This window comes from Gigantopelta aegis, chromosome 1 (assembly GCF_016097555.1).
Source record: "Gigantopelta aegis isolate Gae_Host chromosome 1, Gae_host_genome, whole genome shotgun sequence".
Classification (NCBI taxonomy): domain Eukaryota; kingdom Metazoa; phylum Mollusca; class Gastropoda; order Neomphalida; family Peltospiridae; genus Gigantopelta; species Gigantopelta aegis.
Window position 1 is genome coordinate 10,636,709 of NC_054699.1, and position 24,693 is coordinate 10,661,401.

The 24,693-nt window shown below is 39.3% G+C and overlaps 1 protein-coding gene across 2 annotated transcripts; it reads left to right on the forward strand.

Annotated features, from left to right (window-relative positions):
• The first annotated feature begins 236 nt into the window (after nucleotides 1-236).
• LOC121370683 (metalloreductase STEAP4-like) lies at nucleotides 237-23,929 on the forward strand. 2 transcript variants are annotated; one of them, XM_041496086.1, is made up of 2 exons: nucleotides 237-1,983; nucleotides 22,219-23,929. In XM_041496086.1, the coding sequence occupies exons 1-2, from the start codon at nucleotides 1,921-1,923 to the stop codon at nucleotides 23,770-23,772; spliced, it is 1,617 nt and encodes a 538-aa protein (XP_041352020.1). In that variant the 5' UTR covers nucleotides 237-1,920; the 3' UTR covers nucleotides 23,773-23,929. The 2 variants fall into 2 exon arrangements, with proteins under 2 accessions (XP_041352020.1, XP_041352029.1); XM_041496095.1 differs by lacking the exon at nucleotides 237-1,983 and adding an exon at nucleotides 15,202-15,675.
• The last annotated feature ends 764 nt before the right edge of the window (nucleotides 23,930-24,693 follow it).

Below are 24,693 nucleotides of genomic sequence, written 5' to 3' on the forward strand. Positions count from 1 at the left end.
ATTTGTACTGGATGAAAAAAAAATGCATACATTTATTGTCCGGATAAAACAAATGATTTTAACAAAAAAAAACAAAAAAAAACCAAACAAAACAAACAACAACAAAAAACAAAACAAAAAACAACCCCACAATAAAAAAACCAACCGTTCATCACCTCCCCCCGGAACCCCCTCCCCCCATCCGATAAAAAGACCCCCCCCCCCAAAAAAAAAACCCCACCAAAAAAAAAACAACAACAAAAAACACAAAAATCCGCACACAAAACAAACAACATCCAAACACTATCACATTTATCGCCAATGACAGGAAAGATAATATGAACAAGAGGGTATTATTTATTATACTACTACAGCTACCTAGATCTGTGCCTAACTGGTGCATAATATTAAAAAAAAAAAATCTGTACATTGTTATTCAATTCATGACCGCAGTGTTTTGACAGGCGAAGTGCGACGTCGCGCACTATAGAATACCTGACACAGGTATTGATTTCGAGGTTTCTTTCTGTATTACGTACTTGCTATACCGAGTACTTGTGTGTCACCGCGACACTGGCTTTCAATAAGATACTCGTGTTTTTGTGTGGGTGTGTTTACTAAAAGATTCGACGTCACGGCGCGCGGGATTGTTAGTCCGTCTTTACCTAGCACAATTTCACAATCGCTGTCTCCTGGTTCTTACCAACATCCGTAGAATATAAACAAGTCTTTTCTCGAGTTATTGTGGAAGAAATACTTTAAATTTTCTGAATTTTGTGAGGAAAAAAAAAATATTGCGTTTCTGGAACATACCATGATGTTTTGGAACGTATCCGGTGTTTCTGGAATGAGCTGTAAAATTCCATGGGATTTGCAGAGCATAATGACGTTTTGAAATCTATTCTGATCTTTTAGAACATACCGTGACGTTTTGGAACACGTTTTATTGGAATATTATATATTCTGACGTACTGAATAATAGCCCGACGTTTTGCAACTAGTCCTGAAATATATACTGAAGTATAGGCCTACCTTGATGTATTATAACATACCCCGATGATTTGGAACATGCTGTGGTTCATATTTGAGTTTTCGTAAACGCGAAGACAGGAAGGGAAAAAAACAACAACAACAAAAACAACAACAAAGACAAAGACAACAATAACAATAATAACAAAAACCTAAATAAAAAATTGTTGATATTTTGGCGCCCACCCGGTAATATTTCAAAGTTCATCTTCTCTTTAAACTGTAAGTTAGACACTTACTTTTAAGACCGTTAAACCAAAGTGAGATTCTAGTACTTGAACTATTTAACACGAAATGCTTTCCTGTCTGTGGGAAAGTGCATATAAAAGATCCCTTGCTACATTACGAAAAAAATGTAGCGGGTTTCCTCTGATTACTACGAGTGAGAATTACCAAATGTTTGACATCCAATAACCGATGATTAATTAATCAATGTGCTCCAGTGGTGTCGTTAATCAAAGCAAACTTTAAAAAAAAAGTTTGTTTAACACGAACGACTTAAACTATTCTACACCCGTGAACATCTAAAGACAGAAAACAAGATCTAGCGTCACATGTCTTTCAAAGCAGATTCTATATTGCCAAGACCCAACCAGTAACATAGCATGACTGGCGTTTGCCATCATGACAGTATAATCATTTCACCTTCAATTCGTGACGGCCATGTTTGATGGATCATCATTTGTGACAAGATTACTACGCCGTTAAGTTGACAGTTGGGGTTCTTTTTACGATGACGACACACTGGCCAATGCTTCAGTCGATCGCAAGGTGTCAAGTGCCAGCGGTAAATCGGCGTGATGTGAAGGATAAACCGGTCTGTCCATACATCAGCGTCAGTCCATTGTCGTGGTCGTGTTAATAACTGTAAAACAGCTGTGTGGGATATACGTTTAAGTGTACCAACTGAGGATGCCCTGCGGTTGCGCCTCCACTAATAGTACTGGAACATGGATGAACGGCAGTATGTCACAGGTAAGTTGACATATATCACACATCATGACTCTTTTCTTTCTTTTGATTAAAAAGAAAATGTATTTCCCATGTTTAAAAGGTATATTGTAAATGACACATTTTTTTATTTTTTTTAGAGAAAAATTTAAGTTAATGTTTGTTTTGTTCATTTAAGCATTACGTGACATTATTTTAATAGTCATATGTTGTCCTCCCTCCCCTCCCACCCCCCCTCTCTCTCTCTCTCTCTCTCTCTCTCTCTCTCTCTCTCTCTCTCTCTCTCTCTCTCTCTCTCTCTCTCATTTATTTTGTGTGCATGCATCTGTCTTTCTCTCTCAAATTTCTTATCATAAATTTCTAATTCTCTCTCCCCGTCTTCCTCTCTTTCTATCTCATTCTCTTAATCACTGACTTTGTCCGTCTCTTTCTCTCATACTGTTAATATTTTCCTGTTTCTACTTATTTCTTGCCGTGTTTCTCTCCTATTCTCTACATCTCTATCTATATCTCACTGTCCCTCTTTCATTCTCTAAATCCTTATCTCTGACTCTGTGTCTGTTCTTTCATTGTCTAAATATATCTGTCAGCCTCTCTCTCTCTCTCTCTCTCTCTCTCTCTCTCTCTCTCTCTCTCTCTCTCTCTCTCTCTCTCTCTCTCTCTCTCTCTCTCTCTCTCTCTCTAATCCAAATCTATTAGCGTTATTTATGAACAGTTTTTAAAGACAGCGTATTTGCGAGCCCGACACGGCGTACTTGCACCTTACATGGACATGAGAGCAAGAGTCAGTGATGTTGTCATGATGATCAGTTGTATGCCGCTAATCTGAACGACAAAACAGTTTTTCTTAATAAAAAAACACATATATGCACATGACAGAGTAGCAAGGATATTTTGAAAAACTGGTGAAATTGCTTCCATGAATCACTATCAGCTGCCACGTTTATAGGAGAACTGCCACACCCAGGCGATCCTTTACAAAACGTGACAAGAAGACCGCCACTCCCCAAAATAACCTCTACAAAACATAACAGGAAGACCGCCACTCCCCCAAGATAACCTCTACAAGATGTGACAGGAAGACCGCCTCACCCCAAGATAACCTCTACAAGACGTGACAAGAAGACCTCTACTCCCCAGGATAACCTCTACAAAACGTGCAGGAAGACCGCCACTCCCCAAGATAATCTCTACAAGATGTGACAGGAAGACCTTTACTCCCCAAGATAACCTCTACAACACGTGCCAGGAAGACTGCCACTCCTAAAACTGGTTTAATAAATCAAGCGACCACTGGCATAGCCGGGGATGGGGGTCGGGGGGGGGGGGTGGATTGGGCCATGTTCCCCCAATCAAACGTCTCTTTCCCCAACCGCACCGGCCTCAGTGGCGTCGTGGTTAGCCATCGGTCTACAGGCTGGTAGGTACTGGGTTCGGATCCCAGTCGAGGCATGGGATTTTTAATTCCGATACCGACTCCAAACCCTGAGTGAGTGCTCCGCAAGGCTCAATGGGTAGGTGTAAACCACTTGCACCGACCAGTGATTCATAACTGGTTCAACAAAGGCCATGATTTGTGCTATCCTGCCTGTGGGAGGCGCAAATAAAATATCCCTTGCTGCCTGTCGTAAAAAGAGTAGCCTATGTGGCGACAGCGGGTTTCCTCTCTAAATCTGTGTGGTCCTTAACCATATGTCTGACGCCATATAACCGTAAATAAAATGTGTGGAGTGCGTCGTTAAATAAAACATTTCTTTCTTTCTTTCCCCAGCCACCTTTTATCTGTCTCCTCATAACCCACCCTCTCCAACAAAATCCTTGTTTTTGTTTAACGACACCGCTAGAGCACATTTATTAATTATTGGATGTTAAACATTTGGTAGTTCTGACACATAATCACCTGAGGAAACCGGCTACATTTTTCCTAATACAGTAAGGGATCTTTTATATGCACTTTCCCACAGACAGAAAAGCACACACCACGGCCTTTAACCAGTTGTGGTGCGCTGGGTGGAATGAGAAACCCCCAAATGAGTTGAATGGATCCATCGAGGTGGTTCGATCCTGCGACGCATGCACCTCAAGCGAGCACTCAACTGACCGAGCTAAATCCCGCCCGCACGCCAATGCAAAATACGCGCATCTATACAACCTTGAACGTTATTCATCATTATAAATGTAATAATTAATCTACTCGATAGTGGAGGTGAGTGGGTGCGTCTATACAACCTTGAACGTTATTCATCATTATAAATGTATTAATTAATCTGCTCGATAGTGGAGGTGAGTGGGCGCGTCTATACAACCTTGAACGTTATTCATCATTATAAATGTATTAATTAATCTGCTCGATAGTGGAGGTGAGTGGGCACGTCTATACAACCTTGAACGTTATTCATCATTATAAATGTAATAATTAATCTGCTCGATAGTGGAGGTGAGTGGGCGCGTCTATACAACCTTGAACGTTAATCATCATTATACATGTATTAATTAATCTACTCGATAGTGGAGGTGAGTGGGCACGTCTATACAACCTTGAACGTTATTCATCATTATAAATGTAATACTTAATCTGCTCGATAGTGGAGGTGAGTGGGCGCGTCTATACAACCTTGAACGTTATTCATCATTATAAATGTATTAATTAATCTACTCGATAGTGGAGGTGAGTGGGCGCGTCTATACAACCTTGAACGTTATTCATCATTATAAATGTAATAATTAATCTGCTCGATAGTGGAGGTGAGTGGGCGCGTCTATACAACCTTGAACGTTAATCACCATTATACATGTATTAATTAATCTACTCGATAGTGGAGGTGAGTGGGCACGTCTATACAACCTTGAACGTTATTCATCATTATAAATGTAATACTTAATCTGCTCGATAGTGGAGGTGAGTGGGCGCGTCTATACAACCTTGAACGTTATTCATCATTATAAATGTATTAATTAATCTACTCGATAGTGGAGGTGAGTGGGCGCGTCTATACAACCTTGAACGTTATTCATCATTATAAATGTATTAATTAATCTACTCGATAGTGGAGGTGAGTGGGCGCGTCTATACAACCTTGAACGTTAATCATCATTATACATGTATTAATTAATCTACTCGATAGTGGAGGTGAGTGGGCGCGTCTATACAACCTTGAACGTTATTCATCATTATAAATGTAATAATTAATCTACTCGATAGTGGAGGTGAGTGGGCACGTCTATACAACCTTGAACGTTAATCATCATTATACATGTATTAATTAATCTACTCGATAGTGGAGGTGAGTGGGTGCGTCTATACAACCTTGAACGTTATTCATCATTATAAATGTAATAATTAATCTACTCGATAGTGTAGGTGAGTGGGCACGTCTATACAACCTTGAACGTTATTCATCATTATAAATGTATTGATTAATCTACTCGATAGTGGAGGTGAGTGGGCGCGTCTATACAACCTTGAACGTTATTCATCATTATAAATGTAATAATTAATCTGCTCGATAGTGGAGGTGAGTGGGCGTGTCAGAAAGATATTAATAATTAGAATGATGCATATCTCCAATGATTTATATATCTAATGGTATATTTCTAATGATGTATATTACTGCCTTTATTTTGACAAGCTAATCAGTAATATAAATCATTTTGCTGAGAAACTGAGCAAGCTATTTCCTGTACCGTGCTGCCGTAATTAATATTTCTGTGGCGCGGACATACCTTATATATTATTGTTCAGCGTACACGCACACAGAGGCGACAGTTATAATTTTATTATATATTAATTTTCATTTTTTTACTATCCCCCCCCGAACCTCCCCCAAAGTTCCATTGGCATTCCGCCTCCTGTCATTGCACCCCCCCCCCCAAATGTATTTTCTGGATCCGCCACTGCACATACACACCTGTGAAACGCTGTCCTTCAGAAAACATGATTTCCCAATACTGTACTGTGATTTCCGAGAGGATGTCGAAAAAACAGGTACACGTATCGGAAGAGAGAAAATTGTACCTGCTTAGACAACTGAAAACGTATTGAAACATATATAAAGGCTGATATACACGGGACGCTTGCGGTGCGAATAAAAAAAAAAAACGAAATACATTAGTTTCAATGAAAGTGTTTAGATTGGATGCGTGCGATGCGTGCGTCTGAAAAATGCATGCGGTCATCTACTATGAAACAATCTTGTATTGGTTATATACTCAACACGTAAGCCGCAGACACACCAGACTAGAGCTGCAACGAATACACCAAGTGGCGAATACGATACGTATCACGAATATGGGGTTTCGAATAAGAATACGAATAAATATTCACAAAAGTCAAAAATAGCATTTAAATAGTAGGATGTGTTTAACATTAAACTCTGGAATGATTGAAGTTGAAAATGAAAACAATTTAATGTCAGTTATAAAAATCAACTTATTATAAAAACGTAAATTAACAAGACGAAAAAACAAAACAGACTGCTTAAAATACTTATGTGTGCACACAGAGCTGACAAACTGTGGTCTTTCTAAATTTATATAATTAATAATAATAATAATAATAATAATAAAGTTATTGAAAAAAACACGAATATATTCTGTTCTTCGGGTACCGAATAACGAATACGTATCGTGGATAGCTTGTATTCAGTGCACCGAATACATGAGTGAATAGTTGCAGCTCTACACCAGACACAACAGTCGGACCGCACGCACTCACCGCATCCACTCTACACACGTCTTCATTCAGGACACGAGATGTTCTTTTATTTAACGCCAATGTTATATTGAAAATGAAAACCACCGTTTAATTATATGATATATGATAACTGGCCCAAAAGTAAAACATAGGCTTTAGTTTAATGCTAAATTTGACAAAACAATAATTATATAGGCATGCAAAGCAGCCACCCCTGTACCAACGAAACAAAACCTAGAAGTGACCAAAAGCTTGCATCCAAAGCGATGGTCATATTTGTAACATTTCTGTAATATCTACCTGAAATCACAGTACAACAACATTTAGCACCTATGTTGATATTTCATTTCAACTTGATTTTAGTGTTTACACCGAATTAATGTTCAAGCACACAATAGCTTTCTTGAGTTTACAGTTAGTTGTTAGTTTCTTAACGAGAGAGAGAGAGAGAGAGAGAGAGAGAGAGAGAGAGAGAGAGAGAGAGAGAGAGAGAGAGAGAGAGAGAGAGAGAGACACACACACACACACGCACACAGATAGAGAGACACACACACACAGAGAGAGAGAGAGAGAGAGAGAGAGAGACACACACACACACACAGATAGAGAGACACACACACACACAGAGAGAGAGAGAGAGAGAGAGAGAGAGAGAGAGAGAGAGGTTCTGGGAGGCGAGCCTAGTACCTACCAGCCTTAAGTCCGATGACCTCACCAACGAGGCAGGATTATCACGTATTTATTTAAAGATAGTTCAACATAGTTCAAGACACTTCAGTGTATCTCAAAGTACTCTAACAGTCTTATCTACGTAAACAAACCGCCAGAATTCATAGCCTTGAAAGGCGCAGATTCAAAGGAAAGGGTGTTGTGGGTGCGCCTATCCCGAAATTCAAAGTCTGTCTAGATTCGACCGCCCTTCCATGATACATTCGCTCACACGCACCCAACCATCCACTCATCCATCCATCCATCCATCCATCAACCAATATCCATCCATCCATCCATCCACCCACTATCAATAGACCTCTTTCACATTCCACTGCGCATGTACCCGTTGCGGGGTAACTTGAGGACGCAAACCGCGAACTCACACGAGATCTCGCAAAAATAGACCTATGGCAGGCCACGCAATAGGAATGTGAATATCTCCATGATTAATTATTCTATCAGTAGTGAACCCGAAAATTCTGTCGACATCCACAACAAGACTTATTGGAGACATTTGTGAATTATTGCTTATCACGAAATAAAAAAATATTTGCTTGTTAACGCTCGACAAACCACCGGTTCGGATTCGTACGCAATAAATATCGGATAGGCTGAAATAATATTAATGTGTGCGCGCGTGTATGTATGCAGATATTTATTGTATTTAACATGCTTTAAATATTTATAAAGCATTATACAGATAAATACATTCAGGATTCTTGTCGGGATTTCTTTCACCAAGTTATTAAAAATTTTGTTCGGTATTTGGAATAAAATTAAATGCTACATATGAAATTTGAGCTATGGTATATACAACATTAGAATCAGGCCTGTAGGAACGATATCTGGAGATGGGGGAGGGGAGGGGGCACAATCTGTAGTGGAGGGACACAGTCTAGTTGGTGGGGAGGGGGGGGGGTTTATAAAAGTGGGGCTATAGTCTTCCTTCCGGTTGCTACCGACCTGAGAATGGTCAGAAATGTAACTGTATTGCATATACAGCTATTTAAATTCGAAGCAAGATCATTTAACCTAAGAAAGATGTAAGTTTTATTTATAACAGATTAGACTAGCCGACAGCTTGATAATACAGCTACAAACTCAGGATGGTCTCTTTATTATAAACTCATGAGGGTTTATTATGCGCAGTCATAAGGTACTTCGTTTGAATGTTTGAAGCAAACATATTAAGTATCATATCAGGCTCGTAGCCGGGGGTGGGTGGGGGGGGGGGAGGTGGTCGGGTTATCGGACAATCCCCCACGCAGGATTGAGAGTTCCGCTCAAATGAAAAAAAAAATCGGATTTACATATAAAAGTTCTTGTCCCCAAATGATCGGGATAACGTAGCAAGAACGTCTGTCTGAGCTTCCATTTGCTGAACGTTTGATTATTTCCCGTCCCAACCAATGATCCATCAAAGGACGTCGTGTATGCTATCCTGTTTGTGGGATGTGAAAAGTATGCCATGTATCATTTATTATAAATACATTGGTACGACTGAAAACAAACGGTTTCTTGTCGTGACTCTGTGACAAGGCTATTTTATATGCATACCACAACTTAATGCAACTTGTTAACGTATATTTCGCAACAAAAGTTCGTGTATTATTCTGGAGTGTAACCGGCGTCATCTCATTGTTTGGCACTGGGTTCGATATATCTATCTATATCTGGGGAGACCCCCCCCCCCCTCCGTTTATGGATCCGCGCCTTCGGCGCTCGCGTTTGATGAGTTCCGTTTACATGAAATATACAATATATACAATACAATATTCATAAGTTAGACCAAACATCAAATTAGGATCGTATCGGGTTGCATGGGTCTACCACTCTGGAAAAGTTGCTGAACTTTATGTTATGTATAATCATGTACGTTATAAAAACGTGTAATACTTGCATACCATATCAATATATAGGACTTCGCCCTATGCTTGTAAATGTGTATCAAAGTACTGATGGTATCGTTAACGATCTCGACCAATGTTCTCAGGTACAAAATACAAAATAGTAACCAAACACTATTGTACATACTGATATATGTTTACTTCAAACTGATCTTCATGTAAAGAAGAAGATGTCATCTTCTAAATTCTTTAAAATAAACAACGCAAACAACCGCGTTTCCTCAGTTTCTGACGTTATGCTAAGCTGTAGGTTTTCGCGTGTGACAGCTCATATATGTTTTAAAACTTCGTAAATATAAATGATATTGAAAATAAAATATTAAATAAAATAAGATAAATAAATAAGTAAATAAATAAATACATAAATAAATAATTTGTGGATAGACATGTAACACTGATTAGTAGTTGTACGACTGTCTTTTTTAATGAAACGATAAGGGGAAAATAGAGCTGTGATAAAGGTCTCTGTGAGTTAGAGGTTTTGTTGGGGGTTTTTTTAGGGGGAAAGGGAGGCATATTTTATTAAATTTTAAATACTGATACATGTGGAGAATTAAACATCACTGGTAAATCCGCGTGAATATTTAACTATAATTCTAATTGTATTCCACATGCAAACACATTCCACTAAAGTTAATTTTATTGTATGAATCTTTTAATTTTGCGCTGTTAAAATACTTTTGACAGGCGGCTCCAGAGACTTCGTCTAAGTAAATTTTTCACTGTTTTTGGTCTTAAACCATTCCGATGTCAACTTTAGTAGACCGTTTTTCGCAGCCATTTTAACATCTTATACGAAATATGTAAGTAGTATCTAGAGAAAGAAAGAAGTGTTTTATTTAATGACGCACTCAACACATTTTATTTACGGTTATATGGCGTCAGACATATGGTTAAGGACCACACAGATTTTAAGAGGAAACCCGCTGTCGCCACTACATGGGCTTACTCTTCCGATTAGCAGCAAGAGATCGTTTATTTGCGCTTCCCACAGGCAGGATAGCACAAACCATGGCCTTTGTTGAACCAGTTATGGATCACTGGTCGGTGCAAGTGGTTTTCACCTACCCATTGAGCCTTGCGGAACACTCACTCAGGGTTTGGAGTCGGTATCTGGATTAAAAATCCCATGCCTCGACTGGGGTCCGAACCCAGTACCTACCAGCCTGTAGAACGATGGTCTTCCCCGCCGCCACCGAGGCCGGTAGTCTTTAGAGATTCACTCACGACGCTCATGACAACTGTCAATCATGCCCCCCAATTTGTATATAGCCTCGATACTGTCCAAGTCGGCAAGGGACGGTACTCTTCGCGACATGCGCAATGGGAATGTGAAAGAGGTCTATTCACCCATCAACAGACCAATCTGCTGACAGACCTATTTACCCACCTGTCTACAAGGCTATCTAGTATCCACCAGCCTATCTATAAATTGCGTGTTGGTGTTGTTTGGTATAATATTGTAGATGCCCTACGCCATATAACCGTAACTAAAATGTGTTGAGTGCGTCGTTAAATAAAACATGTCTTTCTTTCGTTCAGTGATGCAATATAGCCACCCCATCCCGCTAGGATTTTGATCAGGGTACCGCCCTGGATACGTAAGTATCGTATACTGTTATACATAAACATCGTCATGCATTGTTGGAATATAAGAGGAACCAGTACCTTTAATAATTTAGTCATTTAGTTTAGTAACAGGATGTACAATGCACATCATCCGGGTTGCAGCGTGAAATGATTTATGATGGCGAGAGACACGGCGTGACGCATGACGGAAACAGGTCATTTCGGTACACACGTTCACTTGCCACGTACACCTCACACCTACACTATAATAAACGATAACCTTATTAATTGTGAAATAAGGTAGAAGATGATGTAACTCACTCAGACTCTACGATAACACGCTTGCATGACTAAGAAGTTTGTTTTGTTTAACGACACCACTAGGGCACATTGATATATTAATCATCGGCTATTGGATGTCAAACATTTGATAATTTTGACATTTAGTCTTAGAGAGGAAACCCGCTAAAATAATTTCAATTAATAGCAAGGGGTCTTTTATATGCATCATCACACAGACAGGATAGCACATACCACGGTATTTGATATACCAGTCGTGGGACACTGGGTGGAACGAGAAATAGCCCAGTGGGACTACCGACGGGGATCGATCCTTGACCGACCGCACATCAGGAGAGCGCTTTACCACCGGTCTACGGGGTGTCGTTAAATATTCATTCATTCATTCATTCATTCAAACACATTGGATATACAATGAAAGGGGCTGGGTGTAGACTAGCGGTAAAGCGATGGCTTGATGCGCGGTCGGGTAGAGATTGATCCCCGTCAGTGGGCCCATTGAGTTATTTCTCCTTCCAGCCAGCGCACAACGACTGGTTTATCAAATGCCGTGGTATGTGCTATCCTGTCTCTGGGGATTGTGGATATAAAATATACCTATCTACTAATGGAAAAATGTAGCGGGTTTCCTCTCTAAGATTGTCAAAATTACCGAATGTTTGACATCCAATAGTCGATGATAAATAAATCAATGTGCTCTAGTGGTGTCGTTAAACAAAACAACCGTTAACAGGAAAATGAATTTAATACGTAATTTTAGTTGGCTAAAAGCCACTGTTAGTTCAGAAACATCTTACAATGACTGCAATCTCAGAACAGAGCCTTTAAAACACGTACTCAGCGACTTGTCACGTCACGGCCTACATCCTTGCATTGCGGAGGCTATCAGTTTTAATATAGAAAAAAACTACAGGTATGTAAAAAAAATGGTATAAAAATGGAGGTGTCTTTTTGTCGACTTTATCATTGAAAATACCCAGGCACTATTTCCTTGAGCCTGAAGAACATGATTTCGATATCCTAGATGACAGTGTTTGGCAATTTTAAAGTTACAAGCTCGCCTCGCCAAATTATACAGGTAGTGTCAGGGTTGGGAGCCGTGGTATCACTGTACGTCGTGTTGTAAGCTAATATAAACACAGTATGAATACACATAGTATAAATAAACATGAGTACATTGAAACAAAAATCTGTAGTATATGGAGTTAACCGTAAAGCTAGAAATAAAGAAAGACGAAAGGTTTAAGGGTAAAAAACAAGGAAATGAGGAATGAAAGAAAAGGGAATGATTGTAAATATTAGATATTGAAATAGAAAATAGTAAATTTTGCCTTGTAATAAATACCTCTAGAACACCTCTAGAATACCTCTAGAACACCTCTAGAATCCCCAGGAACACCTCTAGAATACCCCAGGAACACCTCTAGAACACCTCTAGAACACCTCAGGAATACCTCAGGAACACCTCTAGAACACCTCTAGAATACCCCTAGAACACCTCTAGAATACCTAAGGAAAACCTAATGAACACCTGTAGAATACCTCAGGAACACCTCTAGAACACCTCTAGAACACCTCAGGAACACCTCTAGAACACCTCTAGAACACCTCAGGAACACCTCAGGAACACCCCTAGAACACCTCAGGAACACCTCTAGAACACCTGTAGAATACCTCAGGAACACCTCTAGAACACCTCTAGAATACCTCTAGAATACCTCTGTTGTTATGTCTTGTATCCAGGACAATGAATGTTGATTATTCTAAATAGTTAAATAATAAACTTTAGTTTAAAATATTTGTTTTATAACAGGACAGACCGACTGACAGACAGACAGACAGACAGACAGACAGACAGACATATTATTTATTATTTAAGTCTCATCTTATGTACACAATTATAGGGACAGACCCTGGTTTTTAAACACTAAGGTATATTTTTCATCTAGACCCTAATATTTCAACCCGTAGAAATGGACACTAAGTTTGGTTAATTTACAAACCTGTAACAAACTTGGATACAACAGAGTGAAACAAGAGTCTGTGCCGTTGAAATACCCTTAAAATAGACTAAAGCGCGACTACATAACCGTTACTTCTCAGACACGTGCGTTTTAAAAAAATATGAAAAAACTTTTTGTGGTATTAGAAACACCAGGATGACTAGAAACATTTCGGCTGTACGAAAATGGATAATCTAAACAATAAAATATAAGTAATGTTTGATTTCAATGATCATGTCCTTTTAATCCGGTGTGATTTAAAATACAGCATAAAAATGCACAAGCCATTCCGTACAGAAATTGTGAACGGCTACAAGTACTTCAATATAAATATATATAGCCTTACATTTATATTCGAAAGTAAATGTTTAGGTCCTTTGGTGCAGGCAGGGGCGGACGTATATCCCCCCCCCCCCCCCCCCCCCCAGTCTCCCGGTTCTTTTAAAATGACATGTAATACCATAAGAACATAAATGTGTATATATTGCTTGCGGCCCAATGTTATCACTGTTAATAAATATGTATGAATCATCTCAACCTTCAGAAGTGTTTGCTAACCAGTACTATGTAAAATAATACAGGATTTTGTTTAAACTTTAGGAAGGTTCAAACCTAGGGATCTGGTTGAGAAGGCACGTATGCAGAAAGGTATGCAAAAAAGTGGGGCAGGTGTCGAGACTGCGACGAGCGAGGTTTCTAGCCTGCTTTCCTGGACTCTGTATTTACAACAACAACAACAACAACAGAAATATAATAATAAAAAATAAAATTAATTCGCTCTGAAAGGGGGTTTCGACCCCCCAGATCCTTCCCTCTGCCCACGCGCCGGTTTTTCAAGTTCTTTTCAACTTCATCTGACCTCTAATACATGACACCAAGTCCATGTCATTCATTCATTCGTTCATCTATCTATCCTGTTTATTCATTTATTTTGTTCGTTCATTCACTCATTCATTCATTCATCTATCTTGTTTATTAATTAATTTTGTTCATTCATTCATTCATTCATCTATCCTGTTTATTCATTCATTCTGTTCATTCATTCGTTCGTTCGTTCATTAATTAATGATTCATTCATTCTGTTTATTCATTCATTCTGTTCATTCTTTCATTAATTCTGTTTATTCGTTTATTCATTCATTCGTTCTGTCTTTTCAATGTGATTTTCGTGCTTATATCTAGCTGAGGTTCAAGCACGCTGTTCTGGGCGTTCACATCAGCTATCCGGCTGTCTGCCCAGGCCAGTGGGTCAGTCAGTTAGTGGCTAGAGAAGTCAGTTGAGCGGTCTTATGCCTTCCTACATTAGTGCCGAGACGTAGCCCAGTGGTAAAGCGTCCGCTTGATGCGCAGTCGGTCTAGGATCGATCCCCATCAGTGGACCCAGTGTGCTATTTCTCGTTCCAGCCAATGCTCCACAACTGGTGTAACAAAGGCCGTGGTATGTACTATCCTGCATATAAAAGATCCCTTGCTGCTAATCGAAAAGAGTAGCCCAGGAAATGGCGACAGCGGGTTTCCTCTTTCAATATCTGTATGGTCCTTAACCATATGTCCGACGCCATATAACCGAAAATAAAATGTGTTGAGTGCGTCGTAAAATGAAACATTTCCTTCCTTCCTGCCTTCCTACACTCTTACTCTGAAGGCGTGGATCCAAGGGGTTCCCGGGGTCTTCACCATCCCTTTGCTTCCGAAAATTTATTTAATTTTTTTTTCATTAATATATAAGCGCGAAACAAATTTAAAAATTAAAAAAAAAATTATATATAGATAATTACATTTGGACACTTCCCTCTAAAATATTAGATCCTTGCCTGCTCTGGTTGAGAGGCGACAAAGGGATGCGAACCCAGTACCTACCAGCCTTAACTCCGATGGCTTAACTACTACATCACCGAGGCCGGGTTTTTTTCTGTTTAGCAATACCACTAGAGCAGCTTGATTAATTAATCATCGGCTATGGGATGTCAAACATTTAGTAATTCTGACACATAGTCTTCAAAGAAAACCCGCTACATTTTTCCATTTATAGCAAGCAATCTTTCATACATACTTTACCCTTGACAGAACAGCATATACCATGACCTTTTATACACCGATCGCAAGGTACTGGTTGGGAAGGAGAATCTCAGTCGAGCGCTCGACCGACTTTGCTAAATACCGCCAGGCAAGGCCGGAAACCTTCCTGTTATTTGCTTTTGTGCTTATTATCTTGTATTTGTGCTCGTGGACATATTTCCGTAATTAACCGAACAGACAATACATCAGTATAGCGGTATTCTCGTGATTGGCCAAGATTCAGACGTATACACGCGGCGACAGGGAAACATACGGCGTTGTGACGTCACAGATTCATACGCGTATCGCTCTCATCCTCAGGTGTCCGTCTGTCATTGTTTAATACCTGGCTGTACCTGTAAGCCATATCAGTGTTAATAAGGACATGGCGCTGTGACTTATACGGGATATTCCACCGCTAGCGATTACTTTGTTGTTTCTACGTCCGTGGACGTATTGTACAGCCAGATAGATGGTAAGAAAAAAACATGTTTTGTTTATTGTTTGTTATGTTAAATATGTAATGGCGAATAGATGTTCCTTTTGTTGTTTACACACACACACACACACACACACACACACACACACACACACACATGCATACACACACACACACACACACACACCCACACACACACATGCACACCCACACACACACACACACACACACACACATGCATACATACATACATACATATACCTATCTATCTATCTATCTATCTATATCTCTATCTATCTATCTATATATTGTCCAAATGCGATTCAAGTACAACGTCCTGGACTTTTCATGACAGATACGCTACGGTTTTCTTTTTAATGATATTGGAAACCTATTATATATATTAAAGTTGTACTGTTTATTTCGACTATTGGGGTTTGATTTGCGACCTAATTTGTGTAACAGTAGCAGTGGCAGTTGCAGTATAAATGTGTCGAATTCGTCGTTAAAAATATAGCTTCGTTTTTTTGTTCTGCGAAGTAGACAACGGATTTTGGTAATTTTACGTTTAATACTATTCAGCATTTGTGTGTTTTTAAAGTACCAATAAAAACAAAAATCCAAACTGACTTTAAGAGATTTCAAATATTGTTCAATATACACATGCTTTTCATTTGTAAACACGAATTCCTGTTTCGAAACCAGGCAATACTGGCTCATAGTAGACACATACGTAATATTTTGTTATTTAAATATACTGATAAAACAAACTCGATTCACACACACACACACACACACACACACACACACACACACACACATACACAGACACACACACACACACACACACACAGACAGACACACACACACACACACACACACATACACACATACACATACAGACAAACACACACACATACACACGCGCGCGCACACACATACACACACATACATACACACACACGCGCGCGCGCACACACGCGCGCGCACACACACACACACGCGCACACAGACACACGCGCGCGCGCACGCAAATATTTGCGTTTCTTTTTGAGTGTGTTCGATATTTCAAATTAAGATTCAAGCACGCTGTCCTGGGCACACACCTCAGCTAGCTGGGCTGTCTGTCCAGGACAGTGGGTTAGTTGTTAGTTGTTAGTGAGAGAGAAGAGGGTGCAGTGGCCTTACACCTAGCCATTGGGCTCTGGGTTGGAGCCGTTACCGGGCTGCGAACCCTGTACCTACCAGCCTGTTGTTCGATGGATTAATACCGTTAAAACACCGTTAAAAATATACTAAAACTCCACTACATAAATGTTACTTCTCAGAGGCACGTGCGTTTTTAAAAATATTTTTAAAAAGCATTTTGTGATATTAGAAACACCAGCATGACCAGAAACTTCGGTTGTACGGAAATGGATAATCTAAACAATAAAATATAGGTAAAGTTTGATTTCAGTGATCATAAACGGCTCTAATAGTGAAAAATATGCCTATAGTGTTTAAAAACTAGGGTCTGTCCCTTTAAGAGCCTAAGTAGAAGCGATAATACTTGATGAACCATACGTCGCGTGAGAGCTAAACGGTCGTAAGTGGCAGATACGACCTAAAACATCTTTTTTGCATATTCGGAATCGCCATCCCCGATTACATATTGTCACAAACAATCGTAGCTGTGTCCCTAATAGCATCGCTTATACATGGTCGTAAGTGAATCACAGGTACCAATTTGCATGAACATAAACGTAACTGACACATACGACTTTCGTCCGATTTCCTTGCTGCCATTATGTCAACACGACTGGTCGTATGTGGTATATACACCCTTTTGAAATACAATTCGTTAAATAATTATGTCTGACATAGGTCGTATGTGCCAAATACGACCCATATGTATTCTTTGTTATCGGTCTCTGATAGAAATTACAAATGCGAAGTACAATAGAGCATACATTATGTCAATATTTTTATGTGTTTGAATCTTAAAAATAATATGACTTTTGTCGTTGTGAGAGCCCGGTCTATTATGGAAAACAAAAATTAATACTGCATGCAACGAACCATTTGGCAACAGACAAAAATCGTGTCTGTATATATAAATAGGAACTGCAGTAGCATTAATGTTGTATGGTTTGCTATTTTATGTGCACCATAATTATAATAATAAACATGTTTTGGTGAATTTTCTTGAAAAACAAATATCTATTTTGAAGTGTTTTTAATCAAAGCAAAGTTTCCAACATGTAATTTGTATTTATAGATTCAATTTTAATTCATAATAATGTTGTATGTGGCATATACGACCAAAGTGCAAGCATAATTACACTGATTTGGATATATTTAATTATATATTACGGTAATCAAGTTCCGTCTTTCAGCTGTCTTTGAAGATCTACAAGATTGCCGTACATGTAGGCATTGTGGATTAACAACATTGCACATAGAAACGCAATTGTAAGTTATCCAAGACAAAGTCTAGTAACAAAATACAGTGTAATCAGACGTAAGGTTAAAAGGCGAATAAAGTGAATGTGGCCTCAACATAAACGATAACAAGATCTATGCAAATTTGCAACAGAATGTTGAACGTGAACATGACACAACACGCACACCAAAACATTAGCACAACATAGCAAGCACAACAGAAGCTGAACATGACATAGCGCACACAGCATAAGCTGAACATGGCATAGCACACACAACATAAGCTGAACATGACATAGCTCACACAACAGGACCTGCACATGATATATGACATACCCAACAGAACTTGGCACATCAATGACAACAAGACCTTAACATAACAGCAAAAAGCTGAACATGAGAAAATAATCATCATAGAAAATGAACGTGACATAGCACTTGCGGCAGTTTATTTGTTTGCTTTGTTTAACAACACCACTAGAGCACATTGATTAATTAATCATCGGTTATTGGATATCAAATATTTGGTCATTATGACTCGTAGTCATCAGAGGAAACCCGTTACATTTTTCCTAATGCAGGAAGGTATCTTTTATATGCACTTCCTCACAGACAGGACAGCACATACCACTGACTTTATCCAGTCACTTGCGACAGAACCTGAAAATGACATAGCACTCACAACAGAACCTGAACATAATGGAGAACTCACAACAAAACCTGAACATGGCTTGGCACACACAAGAACGTGACATAGTACACACAACAGAACCTGAAGAAGAACATGACAGAACACAAATACAGCATACCATGATCATGACATAGCACAGACAAAACAACTTGAACATGACATATCACTTACAACAGACGCAGAAAATAATTTAGCACACACAATAGAAACCGGAGGATTGATCACTTAACACTCAACAAAACACGGAGAGAACACTACGCATAACATAGTAGTATATATATAAACTGTAAACAGGGGAAAAAAAAAGTGCATATTAATTTCGCGTCGTTCGCGCCCAACCTCAGGTCGCGAAATTTATACGCACATATTATTTTCACACGCATTATTTTTTACAGAGGCCAAAGGTCAGTCGCGAAATTTAAACGTCACGAACATGCGCTAAGGTGCGTATTCGCGAAAAATCCCACTTTGCAATATTAATCCGGTTTACAGTATGTATGTATGCGTGTGTGCGTGTGTGCGTGTGTATGTGCGTGTGTGCGTGCGTGCGTGCGTGCGTGATGTATATATCATTGTAACGATTGCATTCAGCTTTTCTCTCTACTCTCTTTTTTTTTATCTTAATTTTATCTTTGTCGTCTATGGAATTTAATTTGGTCTGGTGCAACCTAAAGACGTGTTTCGCGTCAGTTTACGCCTGGGGTTACTATAGCATTAAAAAATGTTGAACTGCACGCGCTTTTATGCGATTTATACGACTTCCGTTTACCTTAAATCAAAATAAAGACAAGACAATCATTGTAATTGTATGTGTATCATTCGTCCAATGTGACAAATCAAATGACATTCCCGAGTTTGCTGCAATTTTTAAGATGTTATCGACTAAAAGAGACTTTTTAACGATTGTAATTACATATCAAATATATTTTGTTGCATAAATATTAGTGTCTGTATATTAAACGTGTTTCTGATCGTTCTAATATTTGTACTAGGTTAACTTTCATTATATTTCCTAATATATATTTTTTTCGTACGTACGAAATTATTTAAAGACAAAATCCAGTTTGGGCTTCTTATAAACATTAAGACGACCAGAAACACATTGAGTATACAGACACTGATATTCTAAACAAGAAAATATATTTAATATGAATTTTAATCGTAGAAATATTTTATTAGTTGGAATCATCTTATAATGCAGCAAACTCAGGAATGTCCCTTTAATGGAAGACAAACACTATTTCTTTTCACGGTTTACCTACTCTAAAATATTATATTCTAATAGTTTGTATTATTTGTGAAACAACTTGCCATACACATTTCTGAAAGTTCTATAAAAAGATTTTAAAATTCTAGGACGCCGATAAAATAAAATTATGCGATTTATATAAAATTTTCAATGGATTTCTCAAAGTAGACCATTTCATAACTTGTGAGATGATAAACCTGAAATGAATATAATGGCTGTTAGATACAATTTGAGTTGTTTAAAATGTATGTAATGAGCGAAAAAGTGTTAGATACGTTTTTAAACAACGGTTTGTAAGATAAATGGTAACTAATGGACGCGAATGTAGTATTTAAATTTTATTTTTTTACATATCCTCAAAAAAAGCCAGACTTTTTACTCAAACTTAACAGTCTTTTCCGACTATAATCTATTTACAGCCCTTGCGTTCGTAGCTAACTTACACGTCACCAATAACTCATTTTCATATTAACTTATACGTCAGAGTAATCGATTTCGATCGTGCTGTTTTGTCATTGGATGGAATGACATTGGCAACCTGGGCATCTTCAAGGAGCAGCCAATCGTATGGCTTCAAATTGTTTTCACACATATGCGTTATTAGTATGTGTTATCAAAAATAACGAATGATGTTCTCACCCAAGGGTTTATATGAAATAATGGATTAAAACATATAGCAGAAGTTTCACCTTGACCCCAAAATTCAGCCTTGGCTCCCTGACTATGTTAGTTAAGACCAAAAATCGCGATGAGTGATATCGTGTGTTTTTGTCATTACTGAGATTAGGAAACAACAGAAACACGTACGTTTTTTAAGGAAGTACAATATATCACTGTAGGTTGCATTGTACCAAATACTAAAGTTCCATTTCAAAGTTAAATATTTACGGAGTAAAAATAGCTGCGGCTCTGATTAAAAGCAATATGTGCCATTGATTATTTATGCAAATACTATTATCCATTGCCATAAAACAAATACACTTTTATTAATTTTGTTATACAGTTGTTTAATATTACCAGTATACTACCAGAGGGTGAAATCAGTGGAGGGCACCCCGAACAATGGAACTGCGATTTTTGGCAAAACTGAGGGTTGCTAATAAAAACATTAATTAAATATTTTATGTAACTGTGTTCTGTAGGAGTTAGGTTGGATATTGCTGTGGTAGGCTGTCCTAAATCTTAATGCTCCATTATAGCGATATAGTGAATGCTAGGGTCCGTTACTAGTTAGCCAGTGCACTACGACTGGCATATCAAAGGCCGTGGTATGTACTATCCCAATCTAATTAAAATTAGCTCCACTATTACATGTGAATCTAACACCAGCCAGTTGGAGTTCATGTCCACCAATCAAAACCTTACTTGCAGAATCCTGCCAGTGATTTAAAAATAATTTGAAAACATTCCGAATTATCCTGAGGGTATACGATATGTTTCATGTGAATTACGAATGCCTTATTTAGACCAGTAGAAATAATTTTAATCGGATTGCTAACAACACTGCGTAGTCCCCAATGTCCAGGTAACATTTCGTCTGTAAATAATAATTTAAATATTGACCAATCACACTTCGCCTTTTATAACGTTATTTGGGAGCATACAAATTCTAAAAATATCGGGCGAGTCTATTTTAGTGGCCGCAGTACAGCGAACCATACCAATACGTACGGGGTGGGTTATCAGTCTTCAATTTTACATTAAAAATTATTTATTTATTTATAAAAAACCACAAACTAAATCAGTCTTCAGTTTTACATTACAAATTATTTATTTTATAAAATAAAACATGTTTTAAGGCATTCGTAATTCACACGAAACATGTCGTATACCCTCAGGATAATTCGGAATGTTTTCAAATTATTTTTAAATCACTGGCAGGATTCTGCAAGTAAGGTTTTGATTGGTGGACATGAGCTCCAACTGGCTGGTGTTAGATCCACATGTAATAGTGGAACTAATTTTAATTAGCTTGGTACTATCCTCTCTGTGAGATGGTGCATATAAAATGTCCCTTGCTGCTAATCGAAAAGAGTAGCCCACGAAGTTGCGACAGCGGGTTTCCTCTCTCAATATCTGTGTGGTCCTTAACCATATGCCTGACGCCATATAACCGTAAATACAATGCGTTGAGTGCGTCGTTAAATAAAACACTTCTTTCTTTCCGTTACTAGTTCTGGAATATGTTTTGAAATTATTTTGTTATGTTTTGCAGAAGCTAATTCGAGACATGGACGATAAACCGGCAGGGGTTCAACCCAGGAAAAGACGAAAACCGATTGGAATTATTGGAACCGGAAACTACGGAAGAGCACTCGCAAAAAGACTCGTTTTCTCTGGCTATGACGTCATTATTGGAAGCAGACGACCGCAGTTCCGGCAACTCTCCACGTACGACAAATGTCTCTGTGACGTAGAACTGACAGACATTGTGGATTGCGTGAAGAGATGTGATGTCCTCTTCGTCGCAATCCACGCCGAGAATTTCAAAGTGACTTTGGAATCCATCAGTGACGAGTTTGACGGGAAAACGGTCATTGACGTGTCAAACCGAGACAGCTGCCTGTCGAGGACGTCCAACACCGAGTATCTCTCTTCTCTGATAAAAGACGCCAAGGTTGTCAAAGCGTTTAACGTGATTTCTTCATTCGTCATGGAGAACGACATCGCCGGGGGAAGCAGACGCGTTTTCGTGGCTGGAGACGATCCGACGGCTCGCGATGACGTCTGCAACCTAGCACGTGACATGGGTTTCGCGCCAATCGTCATAGGTGGCGCGGCTTCTGCTCAGAAGATCGAGGCTTTCGTTTTACAGCGCTTTCCGGGATGGAAATGTCCGATCTTCATAACGTTTGGCATTTTTAACTTGTGGTTGTTGTATGTCGTGTACATTTACTTCATCGACAAAACAGCGTATCGGTGGGACCAGATCTTCGTCAAAGTGCTCAACAAGCCACTGTGCATGACGGCCATTACTGTGATGGCTCTAGTGTACATGCCTGGGTGTCTGTCGGCCTTTCTGCAGCTGGTGAACGGCACGAAGCACAAACATTTTCCAAAATGGATGGATTCGTGGCTGAGGTACAGAAAGCAGTTTGGGGTGATCTGTTTCGTTCTCGTCTCAACGCACGTAATCATGTCTGTGTTGCTGATGAGCCCCACCTACTATAGCTCCTGGTTTCAGAGTCCAGCCATCCACATCCCGCGTAACACGAGCGAAGACCTACATCTACCAATGAAAGTCTGGATGACGTGGAAGGGCGAAGCCGCCTGCCTCGTAGGCATTGTCGCTTACGTCATGCTGTGCGTCACCGCAATAACCACACTACCTTCAGTCGCGGACACGCTCAACTGGCGGGAATGGCGTCTGCTTCAGTCGAAGCTGGGTCACGTCATTCTGGTGCTTTCTGTCACTCACGTGATCGTCATGGGCGCGCCAGGGTGGATTAAAGAAAACTCCGCGAAGATAATACAGTCCATAACATTTCTCAGTATAATCCTACCAACGATCGTTCTGTTGATGAAGTTTATTTTACTCCTGCCGTACGTGAGCTCGTACGTGAGGAAGATTCGACGCGGCTGGGAGAGAAACCCGAATCCAGTTGTGTCTGGGAACCGGAAAGGAGAGGAATACGTCGTGTTACACTGCGACGACCGCCCCAAGGCCAGGTGTGGTGGCAACGCAAGATGTGGATGTGGACAAAGTACTAGGCGAGCGCCAGTATCGAGAGTAATTCCGACTCCGTGTTGCGGATGCTCTGTTGTATAATACGAGACAAGGCCCAGAGTCAACATTGTTGCAGCTATCTTATACAGGGAGAGAGAGAGAGAGAGAGAGAGAGAGAGAGAGAGAGAGAGAGAGAGAGAGAGAGAGAGAGAGAGAGAGAGAGAGAGAGAGAGAGAGAATGGGTGGAGATAGATAGATAGAACTGTATAATTCAACTGATCGCAGTCTATGCTTTGCATAAAAGAATTAAGGTCTCACTACATAGATGTCATCTGCCACTGAAACCCATGTTAAAGTGCCAAACTTCAAATGAAGATTGCCAATAGAACGGGTTCTCGGTGGCACTAACAACATACACCATTACGAATATACATCATATAAGCATTTATTTTTATTCCAAAATTGAGAACATTTTTGTCTCAGTTTTTAGCTATATGACCGCATCTAGCTGTAGTACCGGTCCGAACAGGTGCTTGTTGAACCCATTCACAACAACCGGCTCTTCCGCTATACACCCATGTTCCAAGAAGTCAATACACAATAGTACAAAATAACATGGGGGGAAATCCAGCCAGAAGGCTTACCATTGAAAAAGGCCAATTGTTTTAATTCTTCCCCAATTACTAGAAGTGAATATGTGAACGACAACATATGTCACAAGTAGGAACTATAATGGACCGTGATGAATGAACTCTCACCCGGAAGTCAACTGTGTTGGGAGTCCTTAATGCTACGATATCGTAAAACCGTTGTACACTATAACGTGTATGGCAGTGACGTCATAACCTACGACGTTTTTACAATACCGTTGCACCAAGATAGCCCTGAAAATCTGTAGCTAGGGCCCATATTTGTCAATGTATTTTAGCGCTACGATATCGTAAAACTGTCGGGGGCATTGTATTTGTTTTCACACCAAAGTTGAGAACATTTACGTCTCAAGTTTTTGCTATATAATCGCAT

Excerpts from the sequence above, each read along its gene's own strand:
- LOC121370683 (XM_041496086.1), top strand. The coding sequence starts at position 1,921 with ATGCCCTGCGGTTGCGCCTCCACTAATAGTACTGGAACATGGATGAAC. Across the intron at positions 1,984-22,218 it reads TGAACGGCAGTATGTCACAG|AAGCTAATTCGAGACATGGA; the intron begins GTAAGTTGACAT and ends TATGTTTTGCAG.